This window comes from Microcebus murinus, chromosome 6 (genome assembly GCF_040939455.1).
Source record: "Microcebus murinus isolate Inina chromosome 6, M.murinus_Inina_mat1.0, whole genome shotgun sequence".
In the NCBI taxonomy this organism is placed as follows: domain Eukaryota; kingdom Metazoa; phylum Chordata; class Mammalia; order Primates; family Cheirogaleidae; genus Microcebus; species Microcebus murinus.
In genome coordinates, this window is record NC_134109.1 from 100,309,276 (window position 1) to 100,323,132 (window position 13,857).

At 42.5% G+C, this 13,857-nt stretch overlaps 2 protein-coding genes across 5 annotated transcripts in view; both read left to right on the plus strand.

Moving 5' to 3' along the window:
• TRIP4 (thyroid hormone receptor interactor 4) overlaps positions 1-6,027 on the plus strand; it is a 72,645-nt gene extending 66,618 nt beyond the window's left edge. Inside the window, exon 13 of the mRNA XM_012758582.3 lies at positions 5,721-6,027. Coding sequence (XP_012614036.2) covers positions 5,721-5,788 — 68 coding nt within the window. The 3' untranslated portion in view covers positions 5,789-6,027. The remainder of the gene's footprint in view (positions 1-5,720) is intronic.
• A 121-nt stretch (positions 6,028-6,148) lies between these two features.
• ZNF609 (zinc finger protein 609) overlaps positions 6,149-13,857 on the plus strand; it is a 207,709-nt gene continuing 200,000 nt past the window's right edge. For 3 of the 4 annotated variants that reach the window (XM_012758574.3, XM_012758578.3, XM_076004475.1), the window contains exon 1: positions 11,636-11,761. The gene's annotated coding sequence lies outside the window, so the exon portion shown is untranslated. Of the gene's footprint in view, positions 6,634-11,635; positions 11,762-13,857 lie in introns of those variants that run through there. The other variant, XM_012758576.3, reaches the window with a different exon arrangement.

Genomic DNA, 13,857 nt, shown 5'->3' on the forward strand with positions numbered 1-13,857 from the left:
TGGCCAAATGGCCCTGGAAATTCTTTTTTTTCTTCTCCACTATTTAGTCTTGAAATCTCCTATTACTCGCTCTATCTTTTTTGGTTGTGGCATTCTACCGCTTCCTCCTCCCTTCCATTCTTACCTTACTCTAGGCACTGGTGACTACTGTGGTGGTAGGAGGAAAAGATGGTAGGTGTTCTTGCTTTAGACCCACTATGTCTTGATCTTTAGTTCCACTTCCCTTTTCTTAGCCTCCTCCCCTATCTTAGATTTCATCTGCTGCTTAAGCTCCTGTGAGAAAATGTTATGTGTAAACAGAGTTTATATATTTCTTTGAAATGTTTTACTTTAGTACTTTTTCTACCCAAAGACCCACCCTTTTTTTTTTTTTTTTTGAGACAGAGTCTCACTTGTTGCCCAGGCTAGAGTGAGTGCCGTGGCGTCAGCCTAGCTCACAGCAACCTCAAACTCCTGGGCTCGAGCGATCTTTCTGCCTCAGCCTCCCGAGTAGCTGGGACTACAGGCATGCGCCACCATGCCCGGCTAATTTTTTTTTTTATATATATATCAGTTGGCCAATTAATTTCTTTCTATTTATAGTAGAGACGGGGTCTCGCTCTTGCTCAGGCTGGTTTTGAACTCCTGACCTTGAGCAATCCGCCCGCCTCGGCCTCCCAAGAGCTAGGATTACAGGCGTGAGCCACCGCGCCCGGCCAAGACCCACCCTTTATTAAACCTTATCTTCATAAGGTTTAATAGGGGTGGGGTTGTGGAACTGATGCTCTTAGGAGAAAGCTTTAATAACTTCCTATCTTTTTCCTATTGTTTCTATTAGTTAATAGTAGACCAGACAAGTTAAACATTAGTCAGAATCAATAGATAGGTAGTGAAAATTATTTAAAAAGGAAGAAATAGGTTAGCTTATCCCTATATGTCTCAGCAAAAAAATTTTTTTTACAGACAAGGTCTTGCTTTGTCACCCAGGCTGGAATGCAGTGGTCTGATCATAGCTCACTGTAACTTCCAACTCCTGGGCTCATCCACCCTCCTGCCTCAGCCTCCCAAGCAGCTGAGACTACAGGTGTGTGCCACCATGCCTGGCTAATTTTATAATTTTTTATAGAGATAAGCTCTTACTATGTTGCCCAGGCTGTAAGAAAAAATTTCTATTGAGTCAGCCTACACAACGATTTTAGTCTGGTATGAAGTTTCTAGTCCTTATAATGGCTTGCTCTCTTATTCTTCATTCCTCATTAGTATCTCTAAAAACCTTCCCCTCTGCCAGAATGCTCTTCCCTTAAGCCATAGGGGATACCTCCAGCAGTTTAGAGCTGGAAAAGTCTTTGATCCCGGTACAACACAGGAAGAGACATACTTGGCTTTTTTTTTTTTTTTTTATTGAGACAGAGTCTCACTTTGTTGCCCAGGCTAGAGTGAGTGCCGTGGCATCAGCCTAGCTCACAGCAACCTCAAACTCCTGGGCTCAAGCAATCCTCCTGCCTCAGCCTCCCAACTAGCTGGGACTACAGGCATGTGCCACCATGCCCGGCTAATTTTTTCTATATATGTATTAGTTGGCCAATTAATTTCTTTCTATTTATAGTAGAGACGGGGTCTTGCTCTTGCTCAGGCTGGTTTTGAACTCCTGACCTCGAGCAATCCTCCGCCTCGGCCTCCCAGAGTGCTAGGATTACAGGTGTGAGCCACCACGCCCAGCCATACTTGGCTTTTAATTTGAAATGCTTATCATATTTTCCCCTAGATATATTGGTATACCAAGTGATTAAGTTCCATAGTATTTTTTTTTTTGAGACAGTCTCGCTTTGTTGCCCAGGCTAGAGTGAGTGCCATGGCCTTAGCCTGGCTCACAGCAACCTCAAACTCCTGGGCTCAAGCAATCCTTCTGCCTCAGCCTCCCAACTAGCTGGGACTACAGGCATGTGCCACCATGCCCGGCTAATTTTTTCTATATATATTAGTTGGCCAATTAATTTCTTTCTATTTATAGTAGAGACGGGATCTCGCTCTTGCTCAGGCTGGTTTCAAACTCCTGACCTGGAGCAATCTGCCCGTCTTGGCCTCCCAGAGTGCTAGGATTACCGGTGTGAGCCACCGCGCTTGGCCTAGTTCCATAGTATTAATAATATTAACATTCATAACGTTATGGCTTAAATGTTTTTATGTGGGATGGCTTAAAAACCTAGCTATATAGATTAGTTCTATGAAAAATATGTTTCAAGTTCCAAACTTTTTTTTTTTTGAGATGAGTTCTCGCTATGTTGCCCAGCCTGGCCTCAAACTCCTAGGCTCAAGAGATCCCCCCACCTTAACCTCACAAGTACCTGGGACTACAGGCACATGCCACTGTGCCTGGCTTCAAATTCCAAACTTTTGACTTGCAAATAAACTTTTAGAATATGACCACTTACATGTTGCATCACAAGTATATATGTATGTATACATTCCTTAAATTAAAGATATATATTTTGATTTGTTTGTCTTTGGATATGTAAACTTGAGCTTGCTTGACTGTAGAGTAATTATGTCTCTTGAAATTAAAAGATTTCAGAAAAGAACAATGTACAATATGATATCACTTGGTTGTGTGTCTGTTCCAATTAGTAAATGCAAAAATTTAAATATAGTAGAATGCATAGGTTGAGCACTTAAGGAGATAAAGGCAAATTTGTTTTACTTTTCATGCTCTATAAACTCATGCAAATATTGTGTTATATTTTATGCAAAGCATGTGAAAATTTCTATGAGAGTTATATCAATTGATGACAAATACTTTTGCCCCTTTTAACTTCTTGCTCATCTGCTACATATGCATTTGATTTTCTCTTAGGCGCTATGATTGAGGATGTGGTTTAACACTGATGTGCTTTAGGCACTAATATAAAAATATTGGGGCAAAACAGAAACTAAGCATTGTTACTCTACTATGAAGAGATTATATTGTATGTCACTATAGTTCACTATCCAGATCCCAAGTCTTAAAAACCTAGGCTGAACTAGAACTCAGAGCTCAGATTTCCTACAATCCGAGGACAGCCATGATGACTGCTGCTTCCTGCAAGCCAAGTCCCTTGCCTTTATGGCCACAGCTGCTACTATTAATGGTCACTCTAGTAGATGTTAGGGCTACAAAAAACTCCTTTATTGTAAGTTCACAGATTGCTGGCACATGTCTTGTTTTTTTTAGGCAGCCCAGAGGATGAAAGAATTTCTGAATCCTTGGGAATGCCTTAGAAATCCTTGTTCCTCTCATATCTTCTTCTTCCAATTAGTTTTCCATTTTATGACATCATCATTGAAGGCAGAGATTATTTTGCCCTACTATTGAGTGCTTTGTTCTGATGGGTTGATCTTACATGAGCTGGTCTCACTTGAGGGCTTTCGCAGCCAGCATGGAGTTTTCTGAAACTTAGACTTGGAATGTTCTTACACAGTAAAGCTTTGAGAATGTGAAAATGGTTATATCTTTTTTAATATGAGGAATCTGAAATAAATATAATTAAAAGACTTGCATGGGGTTTTATGGTAATTTATTTATTTATTTTTATTTTTATTTTTATTTTTTGAGACAGAGTCTCGCTTTGTTGCCCAGGCTAGAGTGAGTGCTGTGGTGTCAGTCTAGCTCACAGCAACCTCAAACTCCTGGGCTCAAGGGATCCTCCTGCCTCACCCTCCCCAGTAGCTGGGACTACAGGCATGCACCGCCATGCCCGGCTGATTTTTTCTATATATATTAGTTGGCCAATTAATTTCTTTCTATTTATAGTAGAGATGGGGTCTTGCTCTTGCTCAGGCTGGTTTTGAACTCCTGACCTTGAGTGATCCACCGGCTTCGGCCTCCCAGAGAGCTTGGATTACAGGCCTGAGCCACCTCACCCGGCCGGTTTTATGGTGATTTAAAGATGAAACTGAGACCATAACTAAGAAACACAACTCTAAGCCTCAGCATAAATAACACAACCACTCTTACCTTTTCAGGATACTTTGAATTTATGAAGCACTTTATCATATATTATTTAATTTACAGGTGGAGCATCCCAAATCCAAAAATCTGGAATCTGAAATGCTCCAAAATCCAAAATTCTGTGAGCTCCAACATGATGCTTAAAGGAAATGCTTATAGGAGCATTCCAGATTTTGGATATTTGGATTTAGGATGCTTAACTGGTAAGTTACAACTGGCCACCTTCTTTGTCTAATTCATTTGATGAAAGCATTTATTGAGCATCTACCATTTGACAGCTACTATGGTAGTAGCATTATGGAAATACAAAGGCTTACTTGCCTTGTCATAGGGCTCTTTGCCAGATTGCTGGCATGTTCAGGTTTGCAGCCAGGCAGCATAGAGTATGAAAGAACTCCTAAATCCCTGGGAACACCCTATGCTCTAAAGCCCAAATTAAAATCAATAGTATTGTATTGTTGTGGAATGGCATTCAGAGTATCACTTAGTGATGGTTTCTGAGGAAGCCCAGAAAAGGACTGTACTGTTATTGCAGAAGCAAGTGTAACCCTAAAGAGAGAGATGGATGGGACTTGGGAGAGACTTAAGAAAACAGGGAAACTTGTTAGGCTGAGGTTATTTGTTTCACAATCTCCCTGTGCAGTGGTCTGGACATGTATTCTTAACTTAGTTGGACAAATGAGAATACTAAAGCCCAGAAAGATGGAATGACTTGCCCCAGACCATACTGCTAGTTAATATCTGAGAAAGGTAGACTAGAGCCTGGGTCTTCTGACTTCTATCCAGTGGTCTTTCTTTTATACCTCATTGCTGCAATAAATGAAAATCATAACATATGAGAAGCAATAGTTGTGGGTATGGCCCTGTAGTATACCTGGCTGCTTTTGAAGGGGCAGGCTCCTTTTTTTTTTGTTTTGAGTACTGAGACTGAACTGTTTCTATTTTCAACATCACTATTAAATGAGAATTTTTGTGAGAGAAAGCAAACTGCAAGGTCTGTTCTCAGACAACAGGAATTCTGTTAAAATCCTTTTGTGAGATGGATGATTTCTAAGGCTATTACCCTAAGCCAAACTCTATCCCAGGAGATCTGAGGAGTCAGAGGTCAGAGACCACATCAATAAAGTACCTCTCACTAGGGTCACCTGGAACAGGAAGTTTGCTTGTTTTCTAAGTTTAACACTTAGAAGAGTCATACAGCCTATGACCTTTACCCTTCTTAGCTGATGATAGGGGTCCTTTGTCAGTAAAGCATTCATGTGGATTCTACTCTCCTGTTTCAGGTCACTCCCCCTATTAAGTGTGAAGCTGCTAAGGAGTGAGTTGAACTGCTTTTTTCACTGTGAAGGAGGTTCATGCATTATTGCACTATGATGCTCAGCCAGTTAACTGGTCAGGGGAATGGGTTTCCCACTGTGTGAAATGCCTTCCTTTATTACATGTATATATTCCTCAAAAATTTGCCTTAGAATCAGACACCCTAAAAAACATATTTCTTTTCTAGTAGCTATAAAATTAGAAATATTAACTTCTTAGATTTTTTGGACAATACTCATTTTCTGCATGTGTGTATTAGTGTTCCTACTGCTTCCGCATTCTTACAGAGTGAAACTCTGAAGTTTGGAAGTGTTTTAGTCCTGAAGCAAGATAATTGAATGTGACAGGAACACAGTAACCAGAAGACCTGGGAGGCCACAAAAGATTTGCATTGCAAATATAAAAAATAAATAATGAGACTTCTTTTTCTCCCTTACAGGGAAACTGGATTCCAAGATCCATCAAGGAGCAAAGAAGGGGTTAATGAAGCAGAATAAAGCTGTCTGACACAGGAGAAAAGAAACTATACAGCATAGTGAAGTTTTTTGTACACTAAAATTGCTGTCCAGTGGTCCTTTGGAATTGAAACAGTAGAAATCTAAAGACTTGGTATCAGGCTTGAATCTCTCAGAACTTAAAACTCTTACCAAAATCTGTATATTTTTCTTAAAGAATGGGATTCTTACTTTATGTAGTGGGTCAAAATCTTTGAATATGTTCTTTATAAAAACCTATTTTAAAAAGTCTAGGTCTTTGACATTTTTCTCAGAATATTATCAGAAGAGAAAGGAACAAGTTGGAAATTGCTTTCCTGGCTGAGACTTGTATTTATAGTTAGGAAAATTTTTAACCTAGGTTAATGATTTTTTTTGAGGGACCCCCTGGGTTTTAGTTTTTTTTCACAGTGATAGTCTGGCAGAGTAATAGGATGTTTGACTAGTCCTGTGTTTAATACAAACCTGTGATGGGACAAAAAGGTTTTTAACAAGTTTTTTTGCTCCAGTCCGATGTCTTTTAAAGTGAACAGTCTAAGTGAAAAGCTGAGTAACCTTCATTGGCAGCTTTTTTTTTTTTTGAAAGGATGATCTGAAGAAATGTTTCTACTTTGTTCTTTGGTTTGAGAAGCCAGAACATGGAAGGTTCAGTCTGGGAGGAGATGGAGCCCCCTGCTAAAGCAGCATGAAGCTGCCCTATTTATTTTGTTGCAAAAGTATCACTTGGATGAGGCAATTAGAAACAAACTGAAGAATAAAATTGCTTCGGTAAATGCATCCAAATATCTACAAATGTTGAACCCAAACCTTTTAAACCATTCACATCCCAGGAAGCTATGAGCTTTGGAAAAACAAGAGGTTGGTGTGCAATGAGATTTTTACTTATCAGTCTGGCCCTAGTTGGTGAAGCACTTTGTTTCTGAGGCTGTTCTGAAGAGCTGTCAGAATCTCAGTTGCTGGCATCCTGAGGAAATTCATGTTCTTAAATGTGTATGTTCTGCTTTTTATAAAGCAACACCACCACACTGGGGAAGTTGGACTCCCTCCAGCAGTTGTGTGCATGACTTAAAAAAGAGAGAGTAAGGGAGAGTAAAAAAATGCCCTGTGTTATGAAAAAGATTAATTTCCCCTTTTCTTTAATCCTTCATATTCAGCGTTATTTGCATTGAAATGCCTCCATAAGGCACTCATTATGCATTGATGTTCACTCAGCTGTGAGCTCTGCTTGTTGCATAGCTCTAGGCATTGGTTCTGCAGGCCCTGATCACTCTGGATTCCCAGGGAAAACCCACCAGATTCTTGTTCTGGTGACGCAAATATGTAGTATTCTCTTTCTGTTTAGCCTCTGTGAAGAAAGTGGAAAGGATGGCTAATAGCACTTCTTTAGGGAAAAAACAATTCTGGCCTCCTGCAGACCCTACTATTAATGATGCCATACTGGGTTCACTATGCAGTTAATAGTTTACCAAGCAGTAGCATCTTGAATTCTGTGCCGGAGTTGTCTGGCTCTCTTAACACCAAAATAAAACCAAAAGGCAGGAGGTGAAGCGCATAGAGTACAAACAACAGCAACAAAAATTATTCCAACAATAGCCTGAGGACAGAGGTGTCTGGATTGATTTTTCCACCTGGATAGATTATGTGTGTATGCCTAAAGAAAAACTTAGGAGCTATAACAGATCAGGTTTTGTGTGCGGTGATAAGAAAGTTTACAAGGACTTTACAAGTTTATAAGACCCCACCTTAGCATCCAAAATATGCAGCTGGAGCCATATGAGTAAATGGCAGAGTAACTTAGAAACTTCTCCTTTTTATAGTTAGAATGTCAAAGCCTGTCTTTAGTTCATATGGTGGTGGTGGTATAAGGTCTCTCTTTTATTTGCAGAGACACTTGGGAGGAAGTGTGGGAGAAACTTGGGGGTATGGCTCTCAGTTACTCAGTGATGAATAGCATAATTTAAAACCTCATGGAAATTCTTAGTAGCCTGAGTGCAGACTCGTCCAGGAATAGCCGTTCAGTACTTTATAGCACTTTGCTCTGACCCTGTAACTCAGAGTTAGCTTGGCCTGAGGGAAGTTTCATGTTTCTGAGCCAGTTTTCTGTTGCAGTCTAAATATCTGTGCCCCCTTTTGGATGGTTGAGTTCAATTGCTATCAAATTTGTATAGTACCTAAAGGATTCAGCTTTTTTCCAGGTAGGACTCAGTCTCATTTATATAAGGTCAGAGTAGGGGATAAATGTAACTGGAGACTTTATCAGAGTTTAGGAAGCCTTGGCCTTGTAGTTAGATGTGTGGAATAGAGTAAGAGTTTTCTTTCCTTGCTGTAGCTAATCTGGAGAAAGAAAACTAGGTGTCTGCTCTTTTCTTTTTATGTCAGAAGTTTACAGGAATCCAGTTTTTCTTAGGAGGAAGGTATGAAAAATTTGGACTTTAAAGATCATTTTTACAAATAATTTTTTTTTTTTTTTTTTTTTTTTGAGACAGAGTCTCACTTTGTTGTCCAGGCTAGAGTGAGTGCCGTGGCGTCAGCCTAGCTCACAGCAACCTCAAACTCCTGGGCTCAAGCGATCCTCCTGCCTCAGCCTCCCGAGTAGCTGGGACTACAGGCATGCGCCACCATGCCCGGCTAATTTTTTTATATATATATCAGTTGGCCAATTAATTTCTTTCTATTTATAGTAGAGACGGGGTCTCGCTCTTGCTCAGGCTGGTTTTGAACTCCTGACCTTGAGCAATCCGCCCGCCTCGGCCTCCCAAGAGCTAGGATTACAGGCGTGAGCCACAGCGCCCGGCCACAAATAATTTTTAATACAAAGTTATGGCTTTTTTGAGTTATAACTCTAATCTCTTTCCATTTTAACTACTGTCTCTACTAAACCCATTTATGTGGATTTCATTTAATTTAGTAATTTTTAAAAATAATGCCTTTGTTATCTTCCCTAGCCAAGATCGAGACAGCATGGGGGTTGTTCTCTTGGCTAGCTAAAAAGGACGAGTAAAAAGCAAGTATCTATTAAACTAGAGAAATCAGCTAACTCCAGTAGGCCTGGGGGAGAAAAGAAGTTCCAGTGATAAAGGAATTTTTTTCCTTGAGATTCAAATAGCTAGTACATATCTGCTGTTCTTAGCTTCTGTAAATGTGTTTAGAGGGAGGGGATTCATATCACAGTCTGTAGCAGCAACAAGGGATCCAGCATTCGGAGGGCATTTCTACTAGCCTCATGCAAAGAAAGAACATAGCCACATTGCCATCCTGTGACACAAAGAAACTTGTATAAATATCTGTACGTTTATGTGTGTGTGAATAATGTGGCTTAATTAATGGGGTAACCCTTGGTAAACTGATCAGATTTTAGACTTCAGTTGTGACAATGGAGAGCCTAGAGAGATGACCTAGGAAATGTATCCTAGCTTGGAGTCAGAAAAAGGGATGTTATGTCGTAGGTGGGGCTAGGGGCGGGGGTCCCTGAGAAGCCATAGAGAGGTATGTCACAGGAAGGGAATGAAATTTTGGCATGAGGAACAAAAAATGTCAATATAAAAGATTTGAGAAGAATCTAGAGCTATACTAATATGGTAGCCACTAGCCACATGTGGTTATTTAAATTTCAACTAAATTAAGGTTTAGTTCTTCAGTCACTGTTAACCATATTTCAGGTGCTCAGATAGCTATATATGGCTAGTGACTTCAGAACTGGACAGCACAGATATAGAACATTTCCATCATTGCAAAAGGTTCTATTAGATAGTGCTTGTCTGGAGCAGGGATTGGCAAACTTTTTCTGTAAAGGGCCAGATAGCAAATATTTTAGGCTTTTCACAGGCCAATACAGTCTTTTAAAACTATTCAACTCTGCTGTTGTAGTGCAAATGTATCCATAGATAATGTAAATGAATGAGCTTGGCTAGAGCCAATAAAGCTATTTGTGAATACTGAAATTTGAATTTCGTATAATTTTCACATCATGAAATATTCTTTTGATGATTTTTAATTGTTTAAAAATTTAAGAAATAATTTAAAAATCAGGCCTGGTGCAGTGGCTCATGCCTGTACTTTGGGAGGCCAAGGTGGAAGGATCACTTGAGGCCAGGAGTTCGAGACCAGCCTGGGCAATGTGGTGAGACCCTGTTTCTACAAAAAGAAAAAGCAAAAATCACTTGTCTCATGGGACATTCTGAAATAGGCAGTGAGCCTAATGTGACCCATGGCATGGAGTTTGCCAATCCTTGGTCTAGAGGAACAGGAAGTCAAAACTTAAGATTCTGTTACTGTATAGGAGAACATTTGATCACTTGAAAATTTTTTAGTTGTTCTTCCAGGCTTGGGAACTTTCTCTGGCTATAAATTGGGGTTCACTACAGGAATGTTTGCTTTTCTTCCCTATTTTTACATTCTAGTCCTCTCCAGTGGTAAAGTCATGTTCCTTCAGTGGGAGATGACTACTGGAATGTTCAGCCCTTAATTAAATAACATCTAAGTCTAAAACACTGAACCCTTCTCTTTCTCCACCTACTAAGTAGCTGAATCTTCACTTGTGACGTCATCTAGTATACATTAGAAGTTTGCTGCCACGGGATCATTTCCATCCTTGTACTCTCCTAGAATAATGTGAATATTGGTGGACCAAAGGGGGATTGTTTTTTCTAGACCAGACAGGTTTAGTATTCATCTTTAGTTGTCAAGACACCACTCCCTCCCCACATTTTTTTTTTTTTTTTTTGGTATGGAGATGAGAAAAGGGATTTTATCACCTCACTTTATCTCCAAGTCACATGCTATCTTGACCCTGCACTGTTGAAGGATGCCTCAGGATAAGGGAAGAAAGGAAAGATAACTGCAAAGCTGAGTAAAATGGTCAAGGACACAGGAAAGACATTACAGGGGGCAAAGCAAGGGGAGCCTTGAGAATTGAGGTAAATTTTTGTTTGGTATGGAATGGGGTGGAAGTCTTAGGAGGTCATCAGGAAGAATATATGTTTAACAGTTGAGAGGTGGGTGGGGTTGGTTCACTTAAACATGGACTACTGTGTACTACATAGTGTGCTTGGGCAATCTGAGATGAATGGCAGATAAGGAAAGATAAAAGTTAACAATCAGTAGAAATAGAATAAAACTTAGATAATAAAAAGCAACAAGATTTGGTGATATAGGATGGTGAAGTGAAAGATACAGAAAGATCAGAAATGGGTACTTTGGCGAGAAAAACAAATGGTAATCCTAAAAAAAGGCTGGAGAACACAATAAAAAATTAGATTGGGGTACTTTGCTGAACTAAGGAGTAAAATGGATAAAAACCATCATGAGCTGTGGTTGCTCTTCTGTTTTTTTGTGGATGTTCACATTCAGGTCCTCTATGGCCCTTCCCTCTCCCACAGTTGAAGGACATCTACAGAATGGGTGTCTTCTATATTTAAGATACAATACGTCCCCAGAGACCTCTCTGTGAGGAAGTCTGGTCCAGCAAGAGTTCTGTCCTCGAGGAGAGAGCGTTAGGCTCGAGCTCTCCAATCCGGGTTTCTTTGAGTTTATCTCTGTTTTAACCGGCTCGCCGGGTTTTCCAGCATTCCCGCTTCCACTCTGTAATCCGGGCTCCGGGTGACCGCGCATTCCAAGACCCAGGATTTTGCTCTTTCATCCAGGTTCCGGGTTTCCCGTGCGCTCACCCGCTCCAGACTCCACACCAGCACGGAATCCGGATCCGAAGGCCTGGTAGTCCAGTGTCCGGGTCTTCCAGGCGATCCTGGTTGTCCCGGATCGCGGCGGCGGCGGCGGTGGCGGCGGCTGAGGGACCCGCGGCCCCGGACACAGCGGCACCGGCCGGGCGGGGCTGAGCGGCGCGGGGAGGGGGCGGAGAGCCGGAGCCGGGGTGGGGTGGGGGGAGGGGCCGCGGGAACGGATGGCGGCCTGGGCCCCGTAGCAGCGGCTGCTCTACGGCCCGGGGCCCGGGCGGGCGGAGGTGGCGGCTCCCGGGACCGGCCGCGCGGTGAGTCCGGAGCTTTGTGTGGAGCCGGGGCTGGGGGAGGAGGGAGGCGGCGGCGGCGCGGATGGGGCTGAGAGGAGCTGATGGGGGCCGGGGGCGGCGGCGCCTGACGGAGGAAGTGGGGGTTGGGAGACTGGGGCGGAGCGAGGGGAAGGTGTGTATGGGGGGGTCGTTGCGTGGGTGGGGGAGGGGGCGTCGAGGGCCGCGGGGTGAAGTTCAAAGCGTGGCCCGGGCCGGTTCAGTCTGAGGGTAGGGGTGCCCGGGAGGGGATTAGGGGCTGCCCAGGTTGTGGGGACAGGCCAGAGAGTTTCTGAAGCGAGTCTGGGTATGGTGAGGGGGCCCAGGGCGATTGGTGGTAGTCGGGGAGTTGGGGGGGTTCAGAGCGAAGGGTTGGAAGCAGGACGTGTGCGCGGCCCAGGCGGGGGGAGCAAGGTGGCTGGGAGCGTGCAGTAAAGTAGGTTGTGGGGGTGTGCCCCTAACAGTCTTCAGGTCACATTTACTCCTGTCCTTTTCTTCAAGATGGAGGGATCCCTGGGCCTGGACCTTAACTGCTATCCTTGCACCCCCGTGAGGGTTTGTGACCCTGTCCTGTTTGGAAAACCCTTGCTGCCCTCTTTTCCCTTTATGTGTAATTACGGTTGGATCATCTCTGCTTTGCTCAGATTCTCCTTCCTCCCTCTGGGGTTGAGGAGGAGGAGACACATCTGACCAATTAATGTGTGTTTGTGAAACAGGCAGCAGCAAACAGTCATTTCAGCTTCTAGGAATTAGGCTCACACAGGGTGGAGAGATCAGAGCCCTTCAGGGGGAATATTTCAGAACAAATCACAGATGATTAAATTCTCTAAGAAACAGCTTCCTACCTAAATGAGAGTGGGAAAGATGGGGGAGAAAGCCTGTCTGTTTCCAGCCATGTGTCCAGGGCCCCAGGGGTTGAGGAGAGTCCCCAAGCCCCCACAGGCCTCTCTTTTCTGTATTAGGCTTTGCTCTGCAGCCTTGAGTTAATTTCACCCCTGCTGCTTTGTCTTGGGGGAGGGAGTGCTGGTTTAGGCTGTTGTGAGGAGATGACTGTTCTGCTGCCACACACAATAGTCATGTCATTTTATCGGGAGTGCTACCCCAGGGCTGAGAACTGCTGCAGCAGAGATAAACCGGTCCCTCTCACCCGTCTATTGTGTACACAGTGAAGGTCATAGGTTCAAGTCTTGTCTGAGAGCTTTGGATATGCTCCATCTCCCAGGCTCCTCAGTGCCATTTTCTTCCTTTTCCAGACTGGGGCTTGCCATTGGAGGAGGCCAGACAGAAAGGCTCTTCTTTTTGAGTGAGGAACAATGCAGAGCTCATTGGCACACATTTTTCAGAAGAATAGGGATGCCAGCCATGTTGTGCCTGCCTCTTTGGCTAGCCTGTACCAAGTTGTGGAAGAATAGTGTCTGGGAGACTCAACCATGACATTTGTGTCAGACCCTTAAGGGAGAAGACTCCAAGGGGAGATTTCTACTCTTACTTGAGCCATCATATTTAATTCTTTTTATATAGATGGGACATCCGTGCAATGATTTTTGTTTGATTGTATAGGAATATACCACTAAAAACCTGTACAGGGTTAAGATAGGGAGTCAAGGACCAAGTACCTTTTTAATGGTGACTTCCTGGTCAATAATAATTGCACAACAAAAAAGCCACAGAATTTGCTTATCTGGGCAAGGGCTGTGGGAACAAAACTTTTAATATTTATTTTAACTCTAATGGAAGGAAATGGCTTGTTCATTGTGCAGAAAGTCCATATCTGCCTCTGTATTAGGGAAAATTTTGCCAGAGATGAACATTTTAAAAAATCATTTAGGTCTTGGGGATTATTAATGAGATAAGAGTGAGAACAAACTGGAAGGAATCCTATTGTATGTATCTAATATAAGTGCCCAAGTAATATTTATGTACTATTAGTTGTGTAAAAAATTATTTGGGGCGAGAAAAGAGGTTTCCATTTAGGACTTTAAAGAAAACTTTAAAGAGATTAGAAATAAAACTTACTGTGAGAGGAGTATTGTACTGTACTGTGTACTGTACAGTACGCTATGTACACAATAGCCAACCAT